The 24151-nt window shown below is 36.4% G+C and overlaps 1 protein-coding gene across 6 annotated transcripts in view; it reads right to left on the reverse strand.

Moving 5' to 3' along the window:
* Window positions 1-24151, reverse strand: part of cnksr2 (connector enhancer of kinase suppressor of Ras 2) — a 205540-nt gene that overhangs the window by 50773 nt on the left and 130616 nt on the right. For all 6 annotated transcript variants that reach the window (XM_003218904.4, XM_062977212.1, XM_008107310.3 and 3 more), the window contains 7 exons: window positions 22268-22357; window positions 19620-19834; window positions 13467-13515; window positions 9657-9829; window positions 6794-6867; window positions 5356-5427; window positions 138-205 (listed from right to left, as the gene is read on the reverse strand). In XM_003218904.4, the coding sequence (XP_003218952.1) occupies window positions 138-205; window positions 5356-5427; window positions 6794-6867; window positions 9657-9829; window positions 13467-13515; window positions 19620-19834; window positions 22268-22357 (741 nt within the window). The remainder of the gene's footprint in view (window positions 1-137; window positions 206-5355; window positions 5428-6793; window positions 6868-9656; window positions 9830-13466; window positions 13516-19619; window positions 19835-22267; window positions 22358-24151) is intronic.

Below are 24151 nucleotides of genomic sequence, written 5' to 3' on the forward strand. Positions count from 1 at the left end.
TAATCTACAGTATTGCACAAGAGCAACATTTTTGTATCTAAAGAAATGTAATTAAAGAGTGCACAGAATGTACAGAAAAGGCTACTGTTAACTTAAAGTAGAAGATAAAGTGAAACAACCAGAAAAATTGCCTGTACCTTGTTCTTGTTTGATCCTCTCTCTTTCTGCATGTCCAGCAGCAAGCATATTAATTCTGTTTAACCACCTGAAATAATATTTTAAATACATCACTGGAGCCACTTTAGCAAGTTAAAGATTTTTATATATGGTTTTTAATTCAAATGTGCACAGATCCTGGACTGGACTATGACAGCAAAGAGCCATATTCTTTGTTGGTTTACTTTTCTAGTCTTAAAAGGTACATTATTTTCTGTAAAAAAAAAATGGCTTGTAAAGATTCTGGTTCAAACATAAACTCTTAAACAGGAATGAAAAGTTTCTTAAATGGAGCACTCTGAGATAGCCAAAGCTTCATTGAATCTGTTAGTCACAGATGTGCCAGAATCCTGATATACTCCAATTGTTCCAATTTCTCAATAACAAATCCTATCTTACAAAGATTGAACTAATATATGTAAATCCCTATTTGTCATATCAGCAGAAAAAAGATGTCAACTTCTGAAGCACAGAATGTTTCAAATTATGTGACTTTTAATGGTGAACCCTATGTATCATGTATTATTACAACAAGTCAGTGTAAACCTTGTGTGCATTAGGGAGGCAGAGGGAGAAAAATAATGCTTTATGGTTAAACGTTTTAATCTCCATAAGCAACATGAATTAAGGGATGCTATTCTATTCTATTCTCTTTTCTTATCTTTTGCTTTTACAGAAGTGCTGTCACTATGAGAAAAGAAGTACTATTAGGTTAGCAGGGTTTCAAAACCCCTAGGCCAGGAGTCCCCAAACTAAGGCCCGGGGGCCGGATGCGGCCCTCCAAGGTCATTTACCTGGCCCCCGCCCTCAGTTTTATAATATAATATTTTTATATCAGTTTTAATAATATAATATATTGTATATACATATAATATTGATAATATTATTATGTTGTACAATATAATACTAATAATAATACCATATAATAATTATTATTATATGTTATATATTACGTACAGTAGAGTCTCGCTTATCCAACGTAAATGGGCCGGCAGAACGTTGGATAAGCGAATATGTTGGATAATAAGGAGAGCTTAAGGAAAAGCCTATTAAACATCAAATTAGGTTATTATTTTACAAATTAAGCACCAAAACATCATGTTATACAACAAATTTGACAAAAAAAGTAGTTCAATACACAGTAATGCTATGTAGTAATTACTGTATTTACAAATTTAGCACCAAAATATCACGATGTATTGAAAACATTGACCACAAAAATGCGTTGGATAATCCAGAACGTTGGATAAGCGAGTGTTGGATAAGTGAGACTCTACTGTATTATATAATAGTATAGTGGTATAGTTCAATATAGTAATATATAATGCTAATATTGTACTATGCTAATAATATAATATATTGTATGTACATACAGCTGCTCTGAGTCCCCTTCTGGGTGAGAAGGGTGGGATATAAATGTAGTAAATAAATGCAGTAAATAAATAATTAATTTTAGACCTAGGCTCGGCCAAAGTCTGACATGACTTGAAGGCACACAACAACAACAACAACAATCCTAATTAACTTGACTATCTCATTGGCCAGTAGCAGGCCCACACTTTCCATTGAAATCCTGATAGGTTTATGTTGGTTAAAATTGTTTTCATTTTTAAATATTGTATTGTTCTTTCGTTGTTGTTGTTGCACTACAATAAGACATGTGCAGTATGCATACGAATTTGTTTGTATTTTTTTAAAATGATAATTTGGCCCCTCAACAGTCTGAAGGATAGTGGACCGGCCCTCTGCTTCAAAAGTTTGAGGACCCCTGCCCTAGGCAATAGAATTGCCATCCAATTAATTATTCAAAAGCTAAATTGAGTTCTCAGTCCTCTAGATTTCCATCAATACAACATCCTCTTCTTCTCTGGTAAAGCTGGAGGTAATAGAGACATGTCAGGATTGAACTAATGTCTGCCAAGCTAATCATAATGCAGTTCAGTAGTTGCTTTTGTTCCCGTGAGCTTAAAGTTGCTTCCAACTTATACTGGTCCTAAACTGAACCAATCATGGGGTTTTCTTGGCCAGATTTGTTGCCTTTGCCTTCCTCTAAGGATAGAAAAGCATGACTTTCCCGAGGTCACTAATTCATACCATATTGAAATTAAAGTGCTTGGAAGTTGTAATATCAATATTTTCATAGCTTGATAGGACAAACTACTTTGCTAGCCACCTGCTTCTAAAGGGCACTCTCTGATAATTTTCCATTGTCATTGTACACCTGGAAGGTTTATACATAATATATGTTATAACTTTTTGGCAGCAGATGAAAAGTGGTCCTTAGTTACTGTAAACAGAATTCTTATTCTTCACTATAGATGGTAACCATGCATCTAATAAAGCAACAGACAGTCCTGAGACAAAAACTGTCCCCCCTGATTACTGAACTGAAATATGTGATCCACAGACTACTTTGCCAAATGAAGGGGAAAGCAGCATCTACATGATCATTGCTACTGACAACAAAATCCTATGCATGCTTTTTTCTCAAAAGTTAAACTATGCCAATTAGGGGTTATTTTCCCATATAACAGCATTAATCTTGTACCTTACATCTGATTACAAGAAACCCAAAAATGCTATTTATAGTGTTTGCACATGACAGAAGTGAAAGGAAAGAGAAGAAAAGAATAAATCAAGCATTCATTTACAATAGCTGAGAGGTGCCATTGGTTTAAGTAGCCATTAGAAAATTTTGCAAAGCTGCTCATTGCCTGTTTTTAAATTACTTGAAAATCTAGAGAAGACTTTAAACACAGCAATAAAATGTGAAATGTTTGGAGTATGCGAGAGAGAGAGAAAAAGATTGTTTTGTTATTCAATATTGAAAGAATTACTCCTTCATTCTCAACTTTATTATGTTAGTATGTGTGTGTGTGTGTGTGTGTGTGTGTGTGTATGTATGTATGTGTGTATGTATGTGTGTGTGTGTGTGTGTGTGTGTGTGTGTGTGTGTGTGTATATATATATATATATATATATATATATATATATATATATATATATATATATCTAAATATTCCAATATAAAATGATGTCAGGGTATAACAAAATAAAGGCAATTTAAATTATGACAACATTTCAGTATTTTAAACAATAAAAGATGTTACACAGTACCGTGTATTTAACTAAATGTCCTTACAAATCAAGCAAAAAGAATACATATGTGTGCATCTCTTAAAAAACAAATTAAAGAATCCCTGCAGTCTATTGCACTATCTTGTAAATAACTAGCACAAATACATTTGACAGCCTTAGCAAATAAGGCTGTTTTTATGTGTAACAAAAGGATCAGAGATTGATAGTAGTCAGCACAATTTCACATTAAAACCCCTCTCTCTGTAAGGAAGCTAGAATCTGTCCCAATAATCTCTTTTGGGAGTTTTGATAAAGCTGGCAATAAACACCATCTCTGGAATATTTTTTTGTATTTGGCATTCAAAGTGGTCATAGCTTGAAAGCTTAGTTCTGTAAACACAGTTTTCAGAGGGGCAAAGGTAAGCATTTTAAAGTTTTGAGCTCTTACATTATTTCAATTCAGCAAATGATGTCAACAGAAAAAAATGGCTCTGCTTTTCTTTCTCCTTTGCTTTAGTTCACCCTGTTTAGGTTTTTCCAATAATGTAGATACCTCCCTTTGTATTATTTTTTGGGTGGAGCATAAAACCCGCTAGAGGCCAGCCTTAGTTGGTCTATTCAATTTGCCTGTACAGAGCTCTCTTGCTAGACTCATCCTTTTTCTGCAGCAGAGCTACAGTGACCAGAGGCCTGGGCATTGTCTGGTAATCCTAGGCCCAGGCAATAAAAAAAGGCATCCTTAGCACCTGCATTCAGCCAGTATTAATATACCACCAGTCCCAGAGGCAATAGAAGCTTTTGATCATCTTGAGCTTCACAAGGAAGAAGAGACAGTTTATGAGCACCAACTTGTAAACAATCGCTTTGCATTAGAGGCAGAAGACTTTCAAGGACTCCAGAGAGATGACTGCAACTAGAAAAATTTCCTTTTGTAATGTATTGTTCTAAGTTATCTTATAATAGTCCCAGGTGGAGTTAACCCTTTATTCATCTTGTTTTCAGTAAACTCATTTTGGTTATCCTTTCACCTTGCCTAAAGTGCCTCTGTATGTTAAGGATCTTGATCTTAACAGAAGGTATACAGATAGCTCTCGAGTAAAGTCAGACACTATAGTTTTTCCCAAAGGCTTGGGCGTGCCATCACAATTATCCATCTTATAGATTCAGTCCTTCAGCTTGTTTTCAATTCTAACCCTAGCCCTAGCCCTTTTTGGAATGATTATAACATGCCTATTGAGGGGTTTTTGGAGTTCAATAAGTCTTGAACTAGCTTAGCCCAACCTCTTTTCCTCCGTTGTTCATCTAAACCAGTAGTTCTCAACCTGTGGGTCCCCAGATGTTTTGCCCTTCAGCTTACAGAAATCCTAACAGCTGGTAAACTGGCTGGGATTTCTGGGAGTTGTGGGCCAAAACACCTGGGGACCCACAGGTTGAGAACCACTGGTTTAGAAAGTGCTGCAAAGCTTAGGGATATGGTCCTCTGACACGTTTTTTGTGTGTGTCAGGAGCAACTTGAGAAACTGCAAGTTGCTTCTGGTGTGAGAGAATTGGCCGCCTGCAAGAACATTGCCCAGAGGATGCCCGGATGTTTTACCATCTTGTGAGTGGCTTCCCTCATGTCCCTGCATGGTCAGCTGGAGCTGACAGACGGAAGATCACACTGCTCCCCGATTCGAACCACTGACCTTTTGGTCAACAGTCTTGCTGGCACAAAGATTTAACCTGCACATATAAAGCCCTCTTATAATATGAAAAGGCTGCCATCTTGGCCTTAGCTTTTACAGATACGGGAGCTTCTGTCCTGATTAATGCAGCTGGAGTCCCAAAGTTACTGCCAACAGGTACCACACAAACATGTACTGACGGATCTCCAGTCATTTGAATTATTTTGATATATCACCTAAATTGCAAGCACTTTCTCTAAAGACACTTTAAATGATGGAGTCACCAGCCTGCCACATCTAAAAGAAATGTTTCAGAACAGCAATTGCCGTCTTCTGTGCTAATGTTTTGTAATTACATCTTCCACAAAATTGATATATCATATTTTACTTCATTTTTAGACAATTCCTCAGTTAAGTCTTGAAAACCACATGGCCAATTAATTTTGAGTTTCCATACCTGTTCAAGTCATCTAGATGTTCAGCAGCAAAATAAAAGCTTTTGATCTTGGGATGGCAGGCTTTGAATGCACTGTGTGGAAAAAAAATATCACAAAGAACTATGGTTCAAACATTAAATATACACGATTTCTTTCAGCCTTAAAATAATGTATTTACTTTTAGAATCTGCTTTCAGCTGAATTTTAAAACAATATTTTATGACTATTTAATGTACCTGTATTAGATTCATATGATACATCATCCATACAACTTTCATACATCTACCTAGAGGTGAGCCTAAATCAACCAAATGGGACTGAGATTGCAATCCCATATACTATTACCATGAAATCAATAAGGTTTACTGTTACTTCCAAAATATGTGGGTTTCTTACCGAAGTCTAAGTAAATAGAAGCTATTTTTCATCACGAGTATAAACAATTCAAACATTAATTGGAATCATTTTTGCAAGTATGAAGCAATTTATTCAGAGGGTAGTTGTATTTATTGTATAGTTATATCATTATGCTTTTTAGAAATGCTACTGCTTAATCAAATTTGACTTAATTGAAATATCCAGGAATTTTTATATCACTATACCTCTAGTAATACTTTAAATTTTAAAACTTCATAGCTGCAGAGGGGAAGAGTGCATGGACTTATATGAACTGACAGCAACGAAACTTGTAATCATGAAATTATTCACACTGATAGGAAACTTCATAGCTACTCTCTCTTCCAAACAGATGAAAAACAACTACAGGCAGTCCCTGAATTACAAACCTCAACTTATAAACAACTCACATTTAAGAATGGGAGTGAGACAACAGGAAGTGAGAGAAATCTATGAGAAATGCACTCCTGAAAGAGTTATCATGGGGGAAAGGTGTCTCCTCTGAAGCTTTAGCACCAGTCCTTGTTTCCACAACAGACCTTTTTTTTTTTTTTTTCCAAAATCCAACATATAGAACCTATCTTGTTCGTAACTTGGGGATTGCCTGTACTATGAAAAATCTAAGATAGCACTGAGCTTACTTAAAAGTTGGGCTCAAAACATAAATATGTGTTTGATGCAATTCTTAAAACCTTAGTGTGGCATATTTTTTCTGTATTGAATTCAAAAATTGTTTACAAAATCTGAGCTTTACTGTACAGTTGGTGTTATTAATGAATAAGTAAAATGTATTATCATGATGCCATCATCTAAAAGAAGACACAAGTGTCAAAACCTGCAGTCCAGACCCTGAACTAAAAAAAAAAAAAAACCCTTTTCTTAAAATATTAGAAGTAATAGACTTTGGTTGTCTTTTAGGGTAGAATGTGACACTATATATTAATAGTAATGGAAATTCACAAAGGTAAATATTGCATGAGGAGTAAAAGCTAGATTAAACAGAGAAATCTAATTGTTTTTGGTTCATACACTATATTTCTAAATATTACTTCCAATACTTACTATTTCTTGCGACATTCATTAGCTCTATCAATTTTAAATTCTGGAAGGCTGATGAACCCTTCTGCTTTTTCATCCTATAAAGATAAACATATTAAACATTGAAAGCAGGAAGAACAAACTAACAAAATAGAGCAAGTAATATCTCTTTTCATGAGATAACAACGTCTGTGTTCAAGACCCCATCAAAACTTCAACAAAAACCAATGTAAACATCTTGCTAAAACAACGCAAACAGTACTTAAAATATTTATTTTTGAAAGCAACTTGTTTGCTACATCTCCTTTGAACAGTCCAAATATAGTCATTCAGGAGACACAATATTGTGGACCATATTGTTAAAAACTGAATCCAATCTGAGTATTTTTAAAAAACAAACAAACACCAGAAGCCTGTGGAAAATAAATAAATAAATAAATTTATTTCTTACCTGCCTCTCCTCGTGGCTAGAGGCAGGTTACAGCATAATTAAAACACATAAACTGTAAATACACATATTAAATGTATTTCTATAAAAGATACATATTAAAACATATTTCTATAAAATACATATTAAAGTACATAGATGAGAGATTAAAACACAGGGCACAAGTTTAAAATTCATGATTGAAACTAGCTGGGTAAGCCTGTTGCAAGAGATAGGTCTTCAGTTGTGTTTTAAATTCCAACAGCTCATTTAGTTTTTGGAGCTCTTCAGGCAGGTTGTTCCACAGTTGTGGGGCAACTGATGAAAAGGTCCTATAGGTGGTTGCTAGTCAGGTTCTGGCAAGCTGGAGCAGACGCTCCCCAGAGGACCTCAGTGTTCGGGGTGGATTGTATGGGAGAAGGCCTGTAGGTAACGTGGACCCAAACCATGAAGGGCATTAAAAGTCAAAGCCAACACCTTGTACTTTGCCCTGAAACTAATTGTCTTCCAGTGGAGTGACTTTAGGATAGTTATAATATGCTTACTCCTGAATGTTCCTGTAACCAATCTGGCTGCTGTATTTTGAACCAACTGGAGTTTCCGAACTTCGTACAAAGGTAGCCCAATATAAAGTGCATTGCAGTAGTCCAACCTTGAGGTTACTAGTATGTGCACTACCATTTTTAGGTCCTCCAAATTGAGGAAGGGGAGCAGCTGGAGTATCAGCCAAAGCTGGTAGTAAGCACTCCCGGAACCAGGAGCACTCCCAAACTGCGGACATATCCCATCCAGAACTGGTCGTTACACCTCCACCCTCAGATGAGGACCCTTGATGGCAAACACCTCTGTTTTGTCTAGATTCAGTCTCAATTCATTTTTCTTCATCCAGTCCATTATTTCCTCCAGGCATTCGTTCAGAGGAGACAAGCTATCTTGGCATGGATAAATATATTTTGGCATCATCAGCATAATAGCACCCCACCCCATGCCTCCAGATGATCTCTACCAATGGTTTCATGTAAATATTTAAAAGCATTGGGGATACAATGGCACCTTGTGGGATGCAATAAAACAGCTCCTTTTTTGAAGAGTAGCTATCCCCAACACCACCATCTGGACCCTGCCTGAGAGGTTAAATGTCTGTCTAGTTCAAAACAATATTCCCACTATTACTGTCACTCATGAATACATGGGTTGTTCTGTCAATTTTATTATGAGACACAAATTTTTGATCTAACATTGTTATCCCTTCTCCCTGGTCACCTTTTTAGGCCCAAAGTGCACATTCTCTCCTGTCTGTAGAGACTACATAAACTTTGCTTTGGACTGATTTTACTCCCTTTTTCAACCCTATACCTTCACAATCCAAAGTACATCTTTCAGCTACCCTGTTTTTTAAACAATTACTTATCACTCTTCTCTCCTCATCTCAGCTCAACTCAAAAACTAAGAAATGTCTGCAGAGCAATCTCTATGATTGTTTTTGTTTTTAAAAGTATAAACACAAAGAAAGAAAATAGAAGAAAATTAGGAAAAAGTGTACCTAGGAAGATGGATTAAACATGTAGATGAATATAAACTAGCTGTATATCCAAATATTTATTTGCTTGAAATTTCACACGAATCTATGCCTTTTACTCTAACCTCTCTCTGTTTTCCCTATGATTCTTCATTCTTCACCCACTGCATGCTCCTAATACATCTTCTGATGTCTTGACCTCTTACTTTTGGGATCTCTCTTCTTTTTCTTTATTTTCCACCTTGCCATGTGTGAGTTTTAATTCCTGCCAAATTAACAATGCTTCGTTCTCTCACAACGGATGAGTCTACAAACTGCTTAAATCCTTGGCTAACAGCTCACCCAATGTCAGAGGCTACAACAATTCAATATTCAAGACAGACACTGGGCATATAAGGCATTCACACAAACTTGTATTAGAAATGAAAAACAGAATTAGATGATGGTATGTGGATTCTGAATTACAGCCACAGTATCTGGTTACTACGACCCTGCTAAATGGTTTTGGCTAATGTTGTATAATACAGTCAAGCTATTCTCAAACAAGATTTTTTTTTCTTGTCAGGAGCAACCGGAGTTGCTTCTGGAGTGAGAGAATTAGCCGTCTGCAAGGATGTTGCCCAGAAAGATGTGCATAATTCAATTGCAGAATAACTTGAATATACTCATTTAATATACACACAGAAGGAAGCTGTATATAATATCAGAGTTTATTGTATTATTTGCACTCTATTAGCTTCATGCCAAAAAGAAAGGTGATTTTATTTTTAATAGCAGTTGTTCCTTTTAATACAAAAAGCAAAACAATCAAAATCTCTCTCTCACACACACACACAACAATTTAAGCAAGCTGTGACAGTTATATATGATTCTGTTGCCTATGCATGTATCATATTCTTGAATTTTCTATAGAAAAGGCAACAAGAATGCCAGTGTCTTACCTCCTCATTGATATACCAGTACAGTGAAGTCTCCTTCAGAACAAACCAGTATTTTTTCCATTTTTGTGAAAAGTAACTCTTGGCATCTTTCTTTTTCCAAAGCCAGCCCTCACAGTCTCCACGACCAAGATCTTTACAGGAAATACGTCTTTTGCTCTTACTTGGTGCAAGACCTGTAACAATAATTTTTCAAAAAGGAAGACTGTGTTTAGGATATACCATGCTTATAGATTTTCTCCTGATTCCAAGCAGACCAAGAATGAACTTTTGGGGGGGGGGGACGGGACGGGACGGGGGGAGGAGAGTAATGTTTAAAGTATTACTCAACACTGATTATAAAGTTAGAAAGTTATAAGAATTGCCACCTTTTGAATAGATGCACTCATCATTCTTATATGTCATCATTCTTATATTTAACTAGCTGTGCCCAGCCATGTGTTGCTGTGGCAATATGTGGTGGTATGGGAAATAAAGTATTGAGGAATTGGTGGTAGTTAGTATATGTTATTTCCTATATTATTTCTGGTTGTTCCTTTTTTTGTCTTTTGGAGGCAAGTATGAATGCTGCAATTAGCCAGAATGATTAGCATGTAATGGCCCTTCAGCTTCAAAGCCTGGCTGCTTCCTCCCTGAGGGAATCTTTTGTTGGGAGGTGTTAGCTGGCCCTGATTGTTTCCTATCTGAAATTCCCACTTTGAGTATGGTTCTTTATTTACTGTCTTGATTTTAGAGATTATATTGCTCTGTTTTATTATATCACAGTAATTTTTATATATTATATATTATTTGCTTTGAACTGGATTATATGAGGCCCCTTCTACACAACTGTAAAAAAAATCCACATTGAACTGGATTATATGGCAATGTGGACTCAAGATAATCCAGTTCAAAGAAGATACTGTGGATTATGTGCCTTGGCATTCTGGATTATATAGCTGTGTGGAAGGGCCTTGAATCTACACTGCCATATAATCCAGTTCAAATCAGATAATCTGTATTTTATAGGCAGTGTGGAAGGGGCCTAAGTGCACCCTGAGCCATTGTGGCTGAGGGGGTTGCTAGAACATGAAGTGAGTGAGGCCTAAAGGGGACAGAGCCTACCCTTCTGGCTGGCAGCCAGGGGGAGAATGGCTCTTCCTTGTCCTCTGCAATTTGGACTTTATTTTTCTACGGTTTTTTTTTATTGAAAGACATAGATTGGATGACTATGTCTTTTGTGGCTGAATTTGGTGAGATTTGGTTCAGTGGTTTTGTTGTTTACTCCATGGGAAAAACACACATTACATTTTTTTATATATAGATAGCTGTGCCCGGCCACGCGTTGCTGTGGCATTGTCTGGTGGTGTTGTTGAGAACTTGTTGAGGTAGTGGTGGTATTGAATGTCTGTTGTATGGTTGTCTTTATGTTTAGTATGCATTTGGTTGTTTGTGTACTGTGAAAGTGGTGAGGGTAGAGGGGGTCTATGTCCCTGTGTAGTATTGTATAGTATTTATACATTGTCCATGTGTTGTGAATGCTTGGATTGTGTCCTGCTGCATAGTAGAAAGGGTTGGGCTGGATGGCCCTTAGGGGTCTCTCCAAACTCTTGGATTCTATGCTTCTATTATTATTATTATTATTATTATTATTATATTCATCATTATTATGTAGAGTCTGGATGGCCATCTGTCAGGAGTGCTTGGATTGTGTCCTCCTGCATGGTAGAAGGAAGTTGATCTGGATGATCCTTAGGGGTCACTCCAAACCTTAGGATTGTATGATGTTGTTATTATTATTATTATTATTATTATTATTATTAGTAGTAGTAGTAGTAGTATTGAGAGGCTGGGTGGCCATCTGTCAGGAGTGGTTGGATTGTGTCCTCCTGCATGATATAAGGAAGTTGAACTGGATGATCCTTAGGGGTATCTGCTAACCTTAGGATTGTATGATATCATTCTTATTATTATTGAGAGGCTGGCCGGCCATCTGTTGGGAGTGCTTGGATTGTACGGTCCAATGGCAGAGTTGGGTTGGACTGGATGGCCTTTAGGGGTCTCTCCTAACTGTCTGATTCTATTATTCGATTTGTATTATTACTGTGCAGATCTTGGATGGCCATCTGTGAGGAGTGCTTGGTTTGTGTCGTCCTGAATGGTAGAAGGAAGTTGAACTGGATCATCCTTAGGGGTGTCTCCTAACCTTATGACTGTATGATATTCTTCTTCTTTTTCTTTTTTATTTATTTATTTATAGCATTTATATTCCGCCCTTCTCACCCCGAAGGGGACTCAGGGCGGATCACATAGCACACATAAAGGCAAACATTCAATGCCATAACATAGAACAGAGACAGAGACAAGACGCAGGCACGGGCTGGCCTCGAACTCATGACCTCTTGGTCAGAGTGATTTGTTGCAGCTGGCTTGCTTTCCAGCCTGCGCCACAGCCCGGCCTTTTTTTTCCCTCCTCCTCCTCCTCCTCCTCCTCCTCCTCCTCCTCCTCCTCCTCCTCCTCCTTCTTCTTGAGAGCCTGGGTGGCCATCTGTTGGGCGTGCTTGGATTGTGTCCTCCATAGCAGAATTGGGTTCGACTGGATTACCATAGTAATTATTTCATAGTACAGTATAATTTCACTTATCCAACATTCGCTTATCCAGTGTTCTGGATTATCCAACGCAATCTGCCTTTTAGTAGTCAATGTTTTTGTAGTCAGTGTTTTAAATTCATTGTGATATTTTGGTGGTAAATTTGTAAATACAGTCATTACAACATAGCATTACTGAGCATTGAACTACTTTTTCTGTCAAATTTGTTGTATAACATGATGTTTTGGTGCTTAATTTGTATAATCATTACCTAATTTGATGTTTAATCGGCTTTTCCTGAATCCCTTCTTATTATCCAACATATTCACTTATCCAACCTTCTGCCGGCCTGTTTATGTTGGATAAGTGAGACTCTACTGTATATTTATAATCTTATATTATCTGCTTAGAACTGGATTATGTGAGGCCCCTTCTACACAGCTGTATAAAATGCACACTGAAGTGAAGTGGACTCAAGATAATCCAGTTCAAAGCAGAAAATATAAGATTATAAGTGGGTAATATAGCTGTGTGGAAGGGCCTTGAGTCTACACTGCCATATAATGCAGTTAAAATCAGATAATCTGTATCTTATAGGCAGTGTGGAAGAGGTCTGAGGCCTAACTGTGCCTGTCCCCTGGGCTGAGTAGGTTTCTAGGAGACCAAGTGGGCAGAGTTTAGCCTTCTAAGTGGCAGCAATTGGATAAAAAACAATTATTCCTCTCAGTCTAATTAGGACTTTATTTTTCTTTTCTTTTTGTTGTATGAACGTAGAGGCATGGATGAGAGGTTGTGTTGCCAAGTTTAGTGTTTCTGGGATGTGTAGTTTTGTTGTTTTGTCCTAGGCCGAATTTTTTTTATCCTTTTATATATACAGTAGAGTCTCACTTATCCAACACTCACTTATCCAACGTTCTGGATTATCCAACACATTTTTGGAGTCAATGTTTTCAATGCATTGTGATATTTTGGTGCTAAATTCGTGAATACAGTAATTACTACATAGCATTAATGTGTAATGAACTACTTTTTCTGTCAAATTTGTTGTCTAACATGATGTTTTGGTGCTTAATTTGTAAAATCATAACCTATTTTGATGTTTAATAGGCTTTTTCTTAATCTCTCCTTATTATCCAACATATTTGCTTATCCAACGTTCTGCCGGCCCGTTTATGTTGGATAAGTGAGACTCTACTGTATATAGATGTGTCAGTATTAAATTTGTAATATTGTAATATTTTACCTTTGTTCTTCTTCTTGGATTTGTGCTGTAGAGAGGACTGTTGAAATGTCTAGAAAGAAACCAACAAAAAAACTTCTGGTTAATATGTGCAAATCTCATCAAAGCAGACAATTTACTACAAAGGTTAAAAAATTAGATACCTAAGCAAGACATACTTTAATGAACATCAAGGGGATTGTATTCCTTGACTACTAATGTTCACAGTTACTTGGGCTGGTAATGTTAATGTGTATTGTAACACAAAATGATGTATCCCCTTTAAATTTAAGTGGGCCATACAGACCATACATGAAGCTTCTTTGCTCTGCATACTTAATAAAACTTGGAAGTACTGAAAGTGAATACAAGAACCATTTAAAGATGCTTCCCTCTGAGCCGACAACAAGAATAATAACAACATTCAATTTCTGGAATATGATAGCACTGCTCTGTATAGGACAATATATATTATTATAAAATATTATACCTGCTCTGTATAGGAAAAACTTGGAAATCTAGGGACAAGGAGATTGTTATAGAAAGATAGGCACTTGATGTTATGATTGAGCCTCATGGCTCTGTTACTGACAGACGTGGGCGTAAGACTCCTCGAGAGTCAGATACTCTCGAGGAGCGAGAAAGAAAAAGACTGCGAGACATTTTTGCAGCACCATCGGACGAAGAGTCTTTTGAGGGGTTTACGGAGAGAATGGAGGAGGGGCTGGTTAGCTCGGAGGAGGATGAGATGGATTGGACTCGGGTAAGGGAGGAATTGGGTGGCACTGGTCATAATGGGATAGAAGATGAATGGGGAACTTCAGGATTAGACCCATGGCTTAGCTGGAGGGATGGGACGGGATCCACAGCTGGAGATGCTGTGGGGCGTAGTCAGAGGTGTTCCAGCTCTGATGAGGAAAGCGATGAGGAAACGCCCGGGTTAAGGAGGACAGCTGACAGTGATGAGGATTTGTAACTGGCATAAAATGGGGCTTGGGAGCAATTGCAAATTGCGTTGGGCAAGGTAATCTGGACGAACGCTTGGGATCTGTGTGGGACGCTTTCCTGAAGACTGGTGTGTTTTCCTGTGCTGAGACCTTGACCTTCCGTCGTCTTCTTGACAGACGCCATCTCCTGCTTTGAAAACTCGGACTGAACTGACCACGGCTTGTCTTCCCCCTTCTTGGACTTGGAATCTACAAACGTCTGCTTCTGGCTTTGATCTACGGAAAGGAACTGGGTCTACTCTACTGCTACAATCCTTGGCTGATCTGTTCGTGTTGGAAATCCTGTCTGCTGTGTGTGTGGGAGCGACGCAAGTTACTCTAAGCACAGTGTTGGCAGCAGAGAGGAATCTGCTGCCAATTAGTTGCATTCTTTTGTATCTTTTGTTCCTCGGCTTTTGTTTTGTTTATCCCCAGGCTGAAGCAAGCAGTTTGTTTTTACCCGGATTAAACTCCGGTTTAATCCGGTTTATCTTTTGAACGTTTTTCCTTGCCCCTTTTTGCTCCTAAAGGCTAATACTGCCTGGCCCTTGTATTTTACGGGCATTTTTGAGTTCTGTAATCCAATAAACTCTGTTATCTTGAACCTTGTGGCGTTCTGTCCTTGACACTTGATGCTTTTTCATATTGGACCTTTTTGTGCTGGACAATTTGCTTTTACTATACTTTGTTTGATGCTGCTATGGGTGCTTCAGCACGACGAGCTATAACTTTGAATGAATAATACAAATTTTGTACTTTTGCCTTATCATACAACTCTGGTCTCTTTTGAGCATCACAAGAACATGTGAGATTTTCTGTGGAGGAAGGAAGGCTTTGCATCATATTGTGTATGTCCATATTAGGAAAAAAATGGGAAAACAGTGACTCAAACTTTGCCTAGATAGGAAAACTTGTGAGAGGGTGCAATTGGGATCACTTTGTGTATAACACAATTTTTCTTTTGCAGCTGAAGCCACACATACATAAAAGAAAAGGATATATGAGCAAACATAGAGTCTTGACGCATTTATGTCATTATGAAGACAATTGAAGAATTCAAAACCTCTCTCTTCCTACCATTCAGTGAGAAAAGCTTCCTGTTTTAAGGAAAGTGGGCCAGATTCAAACTGATACCTAAACATTATCTCTTTTGGCATATTTAATGCAGCCTTCATGACATAATAGCTTTGCAACTTGGTTTTCCTTAACCTCCCAAGCCTGGAACATGAATCTCACTTGATTTCTCTGAACAGATCAATGGCACCACTACATAATACAGACAATAAGCCCATTCAGAATAGCCAAATATTCTGGGACGCGATTGTTTTGATTGCTATTCTGAATGCAGTATTTTTAATTTTGCTTTTATTATCTATTTTATTATTTACTTTTATTATAACCTAAGGTGCTCTTTCTCCATTATGTTTCCCAGTAATTCCCATACATTACTGCATTTTTTTGATTTCATAGTTGAATACAAACTCTCTTCCACCCCGGTGCATTTCATTACATTTTCAATACTAAATCCACTTTAAATACCTATTATTGAGGAATGTCTTGTGATATCGAATAGGAATATTAATTTTGAAGGCTTTTGAAGCCTGCTTCATGACTCACCGTGGCACTTCATTTCACACCTTGACCAGGGAAATTGAAATCTATTTTATTTTTTAAAAAATTATACGACTTATGCATCACTTCACTATTGCTATAAGCTGTGGTGGTGGGTAGATTACAGTTTTTCTTTGCTGAGGTGTCCTTTCTCACACAAATATTCACTGTGTGAAATGAAAAACTGGAGATGACTAATAATCGAGAAAGTAGGAGTCCAAGATCACTGGGATAATGGTGATTGTGCACCAAGAAAAACTGCAGCGACACCACCATAGCAGTATATAGCAACAACACAATACTGCAGTGGTTCTACAGAGATTTTTTTTAAAGTTTATAAGTTTATGTTGTTGTGTTAAAGGGTTTCTTTAAAGTAAATTTGTAAAGAAGCACTGGGGAGAAAAGAGACCTCATCAGGATTATACATATGGTGACAAAATGAGGAGGGAATTTGTGAACCCACAACCCGCTTCACATGTAAGATGCCCAGAAATGACTCAACATGTGTAATCTTTTTAATGATTTAAAAAAAACAAACCCCTCAAAGAGAATAGGGATAGGGAAGTGATAAGACATACCAAGAAGCAACTAAATGGTGGTATTATGTGGCACAAGCTACCAATCTAGACAAGCCCAATGTAGTAATTAGAAAAGATAATTGTCACAGAAAGACAAACTCTGTTTGCACTTTTTCTGTTTGAATATATTTCCATAGCAACTGATTCTGTAGATAGTCTGTAACAAGCAAAGGAATAACAAAGAGTTTCATTTAAATGGAAAGGCTGGGTGAGGAGATAGCGAAGGTATTTGGATAATATCCTTACTTTTATACTTATCACTCTACCGCCCCCCCCCCCCCCCCGCTTTCATCTTATAATTTAATCCCATTTTACCCATTTTATTATTTAATCAAGTTTTATTGGGCTTTAATTTATTTTAGTTAACTATTACAGCAGTTTTAGGATAGTGATTCGTGTCTATTTGTGTATTTTTGTTTTTTTTTTCCTTTTATTATTGATATAGTCAGTGGACTAATCAATAAACAGATCTATCTATCTATCTATCCCTACTGGGACTTTAAAAAACTGGAAACATGCTGAATATTGTATGATACAATGTGGTAACAATAAGTTTTAAGAACACTTACTATCTGCTTTCATGTACTTTTGAAAATTAAAAAATATATTATTGATTTTGTTCAAGATGGCATGTTTGATGACTATAATGATGGTGTTGCTCAACCTTAAGAAAAAGCTCTTTTGACCTCTTGGTGTCTACTCTTCTAATTGATGGTTTCACTTTATGGACTGAGGAGCACTGATGCTCCATCAACAAGTTAATGAGGCATTTCTAGACCAATTATGAAACAGTATATAACAATTTCCCCTGTGCCAAACAACACAAACAGACTTCAAAGTCAACATCATTTTTGTAAGACTGTGTAATATGCAGATAATTATTTTCTTCAGCTTTTTTCTACTCCTCTACCTCTTATGCCTTGAAATAAATGGTAATTGTGTGAGAGTCAAGGACTGTTTATCCTAATAGTTGGTATGGAAGAGAAAATACAAACAAATGCAATTAAATGGCAATTTCAGCCTAGTACTCTAGGTATATTTGCTGATCATTATGAAACTCCAAAAAAAAAAAAACCACAAATACAAGAAAAAGAAAGGAATGTGCTGGTCACAAGTGTGAAACATTGAAGTCAAACAATTCTCTTGGAGCATAGTATTTCTCAGGCAAGATGTACTTTATCAAATCCTGCCTACGCTTTTTTTCTTAGAAGTGCAACATGTTCAATACAGTAATTGCACTAGAGCATTATTCTCACATCTTTGTAATTTCACATCTGTGCTGACCTGTAGTGATAAGCACAGATTTCACCTGTTGCTTGTTCTCAAACTCTTGGGACAATTTCCAGATGTAATTATATGCCCATGTTCTCTTGCAGATTTTCACAGAGATTATGTATGTCCCATAGTCACAGTATTTTGGACTGTGAACAAGGTATATGCAAATCTTCATGGTGCCCTCTTACCTCCTTGTAAACCTTACTGAAGTTCTTCTATTCTGTCTGGTGCATGAAAAACTACAGTTTTCCATTCAGTCTGAATAAAGAAATTGCTGCTTGCAAACCAGATATATGACCAGACAGGTTCCTTCCTATCTTACTTTGGAACATGAGGGCAGCAAATGCTATATAACACAAATGTATTTGTAAAGCATTTCACTATAGATGGTAATTTCCATCTGCTTAATGAGAGCACTAATATAAATTACGGTTTATAAAAGAATTATGCAAAATGGACCATAAAATCATGCCTAAAATGGTTGCAGTTTATAAATATTTATATATGTTTTTATTTGTACATACACAGCCTGCACAAAGAGAAAAGCAATTTCATTTTCTTTTATCCTGGATGACTCTGATAGCAGATTATACATCATTTTATGATTTATACTTATTCTATGAGAAATGCAAAATTCCCCACAGTTGTAGTATTAGAATAAAAGACAAAAACATTCACAAATTCTAGAGATCCCATTACTTAACATGCACCTACATTTACCTTATTATAACAGTTTATTAAATCCTTACACTCATTCAGAAATAACTGTCAGAATGAAAGCCTCTAATTTTTGTTGTTGAGTTTGGTGGATGACCATCTGTTTTGACAGCATTTTATAAAAACACAAACTGGGACAGAGTAACAACCAACTCCCACAAATGCCTGTTTTTCATGTCACAGAAATCTAGGATAATTGTTTATATCAAGAATTAACATCCCCACAATTTGAAGAATTTTGATGGTCTAAGTAGCCACCAAATTTCATTAAGATGCTTTCAGTTTAAGATAAACTGACTATGGCATAAATCCAGTAGCTAGTATTAATTATAGTAAAAACCAGTGAATCAATTTTTAAATTGTAAGATGAAATGTATGTACGGTATGTAAATCTCCTTGATTTATGGTGTTTATTCCACCTGAGACCAGTAAATGAATGTAATAATAATAATAATAATAATAATAATTATTATTATTATTATTTTATTTGTAGACTGCCCTATCTCTCCAAAGGAAACCTGTATTCTCTGATAATCTAGTAATCAATTAAATGAATGGTATTGAAATAGCTATCATTGGTTGAGCGATTCAAGCTGGATTTGTTTGATCAACTTTTATATGAATGGCTACTTGAAAGTACTCTGCTTCTTTAATACTTTCCATCCAAATAATTAAGGTCTGCATCTTAAATTCTATTTTATGTAATTGAATTTTCAAAAGCATCTGTATAAAATAAAGTTCCTAGCTCTTCCTCTTCCTCATCTTTGGCTTTCTCCTCCTCCTCCACCCTCCACTTTCTCCTCCATATTACAAAAAAGGAATGCATATTACATTGAACCAAATTTTTACTAAAATAAAGTTTCCTAGTCATAGCCCTGGAAATACAATTTTTCTGTAAGAAAGAATAAAGGAAGATTAAACTGAAAAAATTGAAAATCTTCAGACAGACATATATTAATTGTGCAACAACAACATCAACACAAAATGAAGTATCTTATCATTTTACTTACATGATACAAGGATGTTTCGGGCCCAGGTGTGCTCATGCTATCTTGCCTTAAAGACTCCATTTGTAAACTAGGTAGCAGAGAATAATGGCTAGGACTGTTGCCCTTATCTCCCTTTTTTTTGGATTTTTTGCCTGTGTCCTTCTTGCTGTTTCTTTGATACATGTAATCTTCCTGAGCTATTTTTTCATTGCTCATATACCGAAGTAATGAATTTTCTAGAAAAAAAATCAGATTATTTTGCAAACTAGCATGATTAGGTGTTTTCCATATAAATCGTGCTGAAACCAGTGGCACAGCATTCACTGCAAGGTCTTCAGACCCGTCTCTTACTAAGAAAACCATGTCTGAAATGAAGAAAAAAGAATACTAACAACAGCCTGAAATCTTATATTTTAATGGTCTAATCCAGTCAGTAAGAATCTACCAATTTGTTACATGATTTTATCACAAATTACTCTATATTACTCTATTATCTTGACCTGATTCTAAGAAGCTTCAGGAGAAGGAATACTTATACAACATATTTTATTGTATGAACATGATAAAATACAATATAACTATGAAGGTTATACTTCATAGTTCTTCTCATGTGTAGTATTCCACAATAGACAAAAGATTTAAAATAGATTATTCTGGCTTTTTAAATGTTAGGGTTTTTTTTACATGGTCTAAGGTTTTGGTCTCCTCCTTTGTACAATCATGTAACTATCTGTGGATTTTCTTTCAAAAAGGTCTGTGCATCAGACACAAACAAAACAGAATGAGGTTTTTTGTATGTTTTCCAAGCTGTATGGCCATGTTCCAGAAGTATTCTCTCCTGACGTTTTGCCTACATCTATGGCAGGCATCCTCAGAGGTTGTGAGGATGCCTGCCATAGATATGGGCGAAATGTCAGGAGAGAATACTTCTGGAACATGGCCATACAGCCCGGAAAACATACAACAACCCTGTGATCCCGTCCATGAAAGCCTTCGGCAACACATAAAACAGAATGAATTGAACGAAATCAAGCTCAAGTGAATTTATGGCCCTTCAGGATGAACTGAGATATTAAAATATTCCTTGACTGTAAAAGTCAAAGTGCTCACTAATAGGCACATTAATTATGTGACAGAATATGGGGAGAGAAGGCAAACCAGCTCTCACTTTCTTCTTGAAATATGGCTGTTAACATCCCAAAATTGAATATTTGTATTGTTTCTATGTTTACACTTGTAGGCAAATAATACAAACGAGAATGACTTCATGTAGTAGAAGTTTTGCTTTCCTTTTAACAATGGCTTATAGTCAATGTATATCAGGTTATTCGTTTGTTTTTGTATTCTCTTATCTCTAGGGACTGGCAGTGAAGATATTAAACTGTCTCCATATTTAAATGAGCATAAGAGATACCTTTAAAGGATTACAAAAATGTGTTTAAAAACTACCCCATTAAGGGATTGATATCTCAATCAAACAGTCATGCTATAGAACAGGGAGCAGGTGGGCCACCTAAGGAGTGGACCCAAATCCTGGGTTATGCCAAGGGTTATGAAAACTGTAGCCAACATACATTGTGGAGAATTTCATCCCATCACTGGGCTCTTTCTGGTCAATTTGTCTAAACACTGTGATTCTTACTAGCTTGTTTCAGTAAATATAAAGAGGAAAATTATTATTTTAAATTACAATAAATACTTGTATCATATGGACACGGCAGCACTGTCAAGATGTCCAACCTTTAGATACCTAGAATTTCAGTATATGATACCATGTCTCCCACCGTTAATCAAATCAACACCTGTTCTGTTCATCATGTGTCTTTGGAATTCCTGTTAATTTTATCATCACAATTGCAAATCAAACATTTGTTGATGGACTCTAGTTACACGTATTCCTGGGTTCAGCTATTAATTTCCATATTCAAACTATTATTTTATTTCTTCATTTACCATCTCAAAGAATTCAGTAAAGCATTTATCCAGTCACTGAGACTGTTTCTTAGATCCATTGTCCCTAACATTTTTCTTACTTTGAATTAAAAATTCTTAATTCCTTTCCATGCCTAAATATAGTGCCTTGCAGAAAAATTCATCCCTCTGTGAATTTTCAGCATTTTGTCATGCTACAGCCTGAAACTGAAATGCATTTAACTGGCATTATCAGTTGATATATACGATATATTCAATGCTCTGATATTTCTACTGAGGCACAGAGGTTAAATAAACACATACTTCCTTGCTATAAGAGACAAACCTAAAGAATTTAAAATGCCAGGAAAATTCTAAAAGAGCTCAGAGCATTTCAATTACAGTATTTCACTTACTCTAACAAAACAGTAGCTTCCAAACAGGTTTTTTTCAAATTTGTATAAAAATAGCCAAGTACAATAACTTTTTGGGGGGCTGCTGCACTATTATATTGGATTGCAGCTGTATTATCCATGGTCATCTAAAACAGTGAAGTATGCAGTCTTCTACTGTTAGTTTATGATACTATCAATGAACACTTTTTTTAAAAAAAATCCTTAAATACTAGCAAGACAATCAGCTTTTCACGTTTATGGACAGGACAATGATATGGAATAATAATCCATGCATCTAACAATTTCCACAAAGATATATTTAAAACACAATGAAATTGATAATTTGCACCTGAGGTTACTTACCTCTCCGACTATCTCTTTTAGTTTTGTTAGGATCTTCATAATCCCCTACCCAGTTATATTCTACTGGCATAGATATAGGCCTCAGTTTTCCTGCAACAACACAATCACATTAGCTTCAAAATGCTTATTAAACAGTTGTAGGATTAAATTAATGTGTCTACTCATTAGGTAAGTGATATTATATTTGACAGTAGTTTTATCACAGGTGGCCTCATTGTGAATTGTTGTCATTCACGACTTTTTGTGTATAAAATATGCTTTGAAAAAAGTTTGATCCTCCACTTTTTGTGTATAAAATATGTTTTGAAAAAAGTTTGTTGATAGTTTGTTAACTATCAACAATATTGCAAATTCATCTTTTCCCCAGTTGCAGTTCTCTGATGCCTACCAACTGATTGTATCGTTGTGTGCGTTGACCTGGTACACCCTGCCAATTATATTAAACTGTGAATGGAATGTATAGTGTAAGCATAATGCTAAAAGCCACCATAGTATCTTAAAATGCTGCTTTTTAAAGACTTTTTTCAGTTCCATGATCACAGTTCACACTCACATATTCTTTCCAATGCACATATACCAGGTAAAATCTCTCATAACACTCATGTGGTCACCTTTATACAATCATAGCACGTAAGCTAAATATACATCACAGGGCTGTTAGAATAAGAATGAGAAAAATACTGTATAATATTTACCTCCCAGTGGTAAACAAGGTGAAATTAAGAAAGCTATAATATCCCATCACATGGGATACCTGTTGGGTAGGCCCTGTGATGGCTCCACTGGAGTGAGCACAACACAGGAAGCCTCCCATGTTGGGATGAAAGTGTCTGGCGACACTTTTACGCTGGTCATGTGATGCCTGGCACCAGCCTCCATCCCCCAGATGTCGCACCTCAGCCCTGATTCACCTTGCTACAACATACACACACTCCACCACAGCAAGCTTGAGTTTTTCAGTTTATTGATAAAAGATAGCAAAACTTAATAAAAAGCAGTAAAGAAGATAATAGTCCAATTGCAAGTGCAATCCATAAACACAGTTCAAAGGCTTCATAGATATTAGACCAAAGACCCGGAAATAGAAAAGCAATTCCAAGGTAACATGGGTACATGAGCTTCCACAAGTAATCCAAACACAGATTCTGGGCATGAGACGAGGCTTGAACTGAAAACAAGGCAAGAGTTGTTTCTCCAAAAGCGAGGTTGCTCTGACTAAAATCTTTCCCAAATTACATCTCCTTTAAAACCTCCTTGCAACTTAAGTACACATTCCTCGGAACTCTAGCCCCCCCACACTTGCTTCCAATTCTCACAGAGCATCTGGGACCCGATCTCAATTTCAACCTGGAATCCCTGTCTAACACAAATTCATCCCCCTCATTCCCATTTGGACTTTGTTGACAATTCTCAGACTCCAGTGAAAGGTCATCCTTATCACAACCTTCGGCAGCATCTCTGCTAAACTCAGAGGCATCCAGATTTCTCTGCTTTATCTGGTTTTCTAAGCTATCAACACTTTCCGAATCCACCTGCATTTCAGAAACGTCAACATTCCCAGGGACAAACTGCTGTTCAAACTGTTGTTCCACATTTCCTGGAACAGACTGCTGAAACCCAAATTCCCTTTCATCATCATCAGACTGAACCACAACACTAGGATGCTGATTTTACTCCATCTGATGAGGTCATAAGTTAACTTTAAATAATTTCTCCAAAAATTGAAATGATTCTTCAAATTGATAATTCAAATTGTTAAACACACAAAACAATAAGATTTCTCAAAGTAACTATCTTTTCTGGTGCTGCACCTCTACAAATTATTATTTCTTTTTTATGATACCTTGTAAAAGGATTAGAAAAATCAAAGGAAGGAGAGATGAA

The sequence above is a fragment of the Anolis carolinensis genome, chromosome 3 (assembly GCF_035594765.1).
Source record: "Anolis carolinensis isolate JA03-04 chromosome 3, rAnoCar3.1.pri, whole genome shotgun sequence".
Taxonomy (NCBI): Eukaryota; Metazoa; Chordata; class Lepidosauria; order Squamata; family Dactyloidae; genus Anolis; species Anolis carolinensis.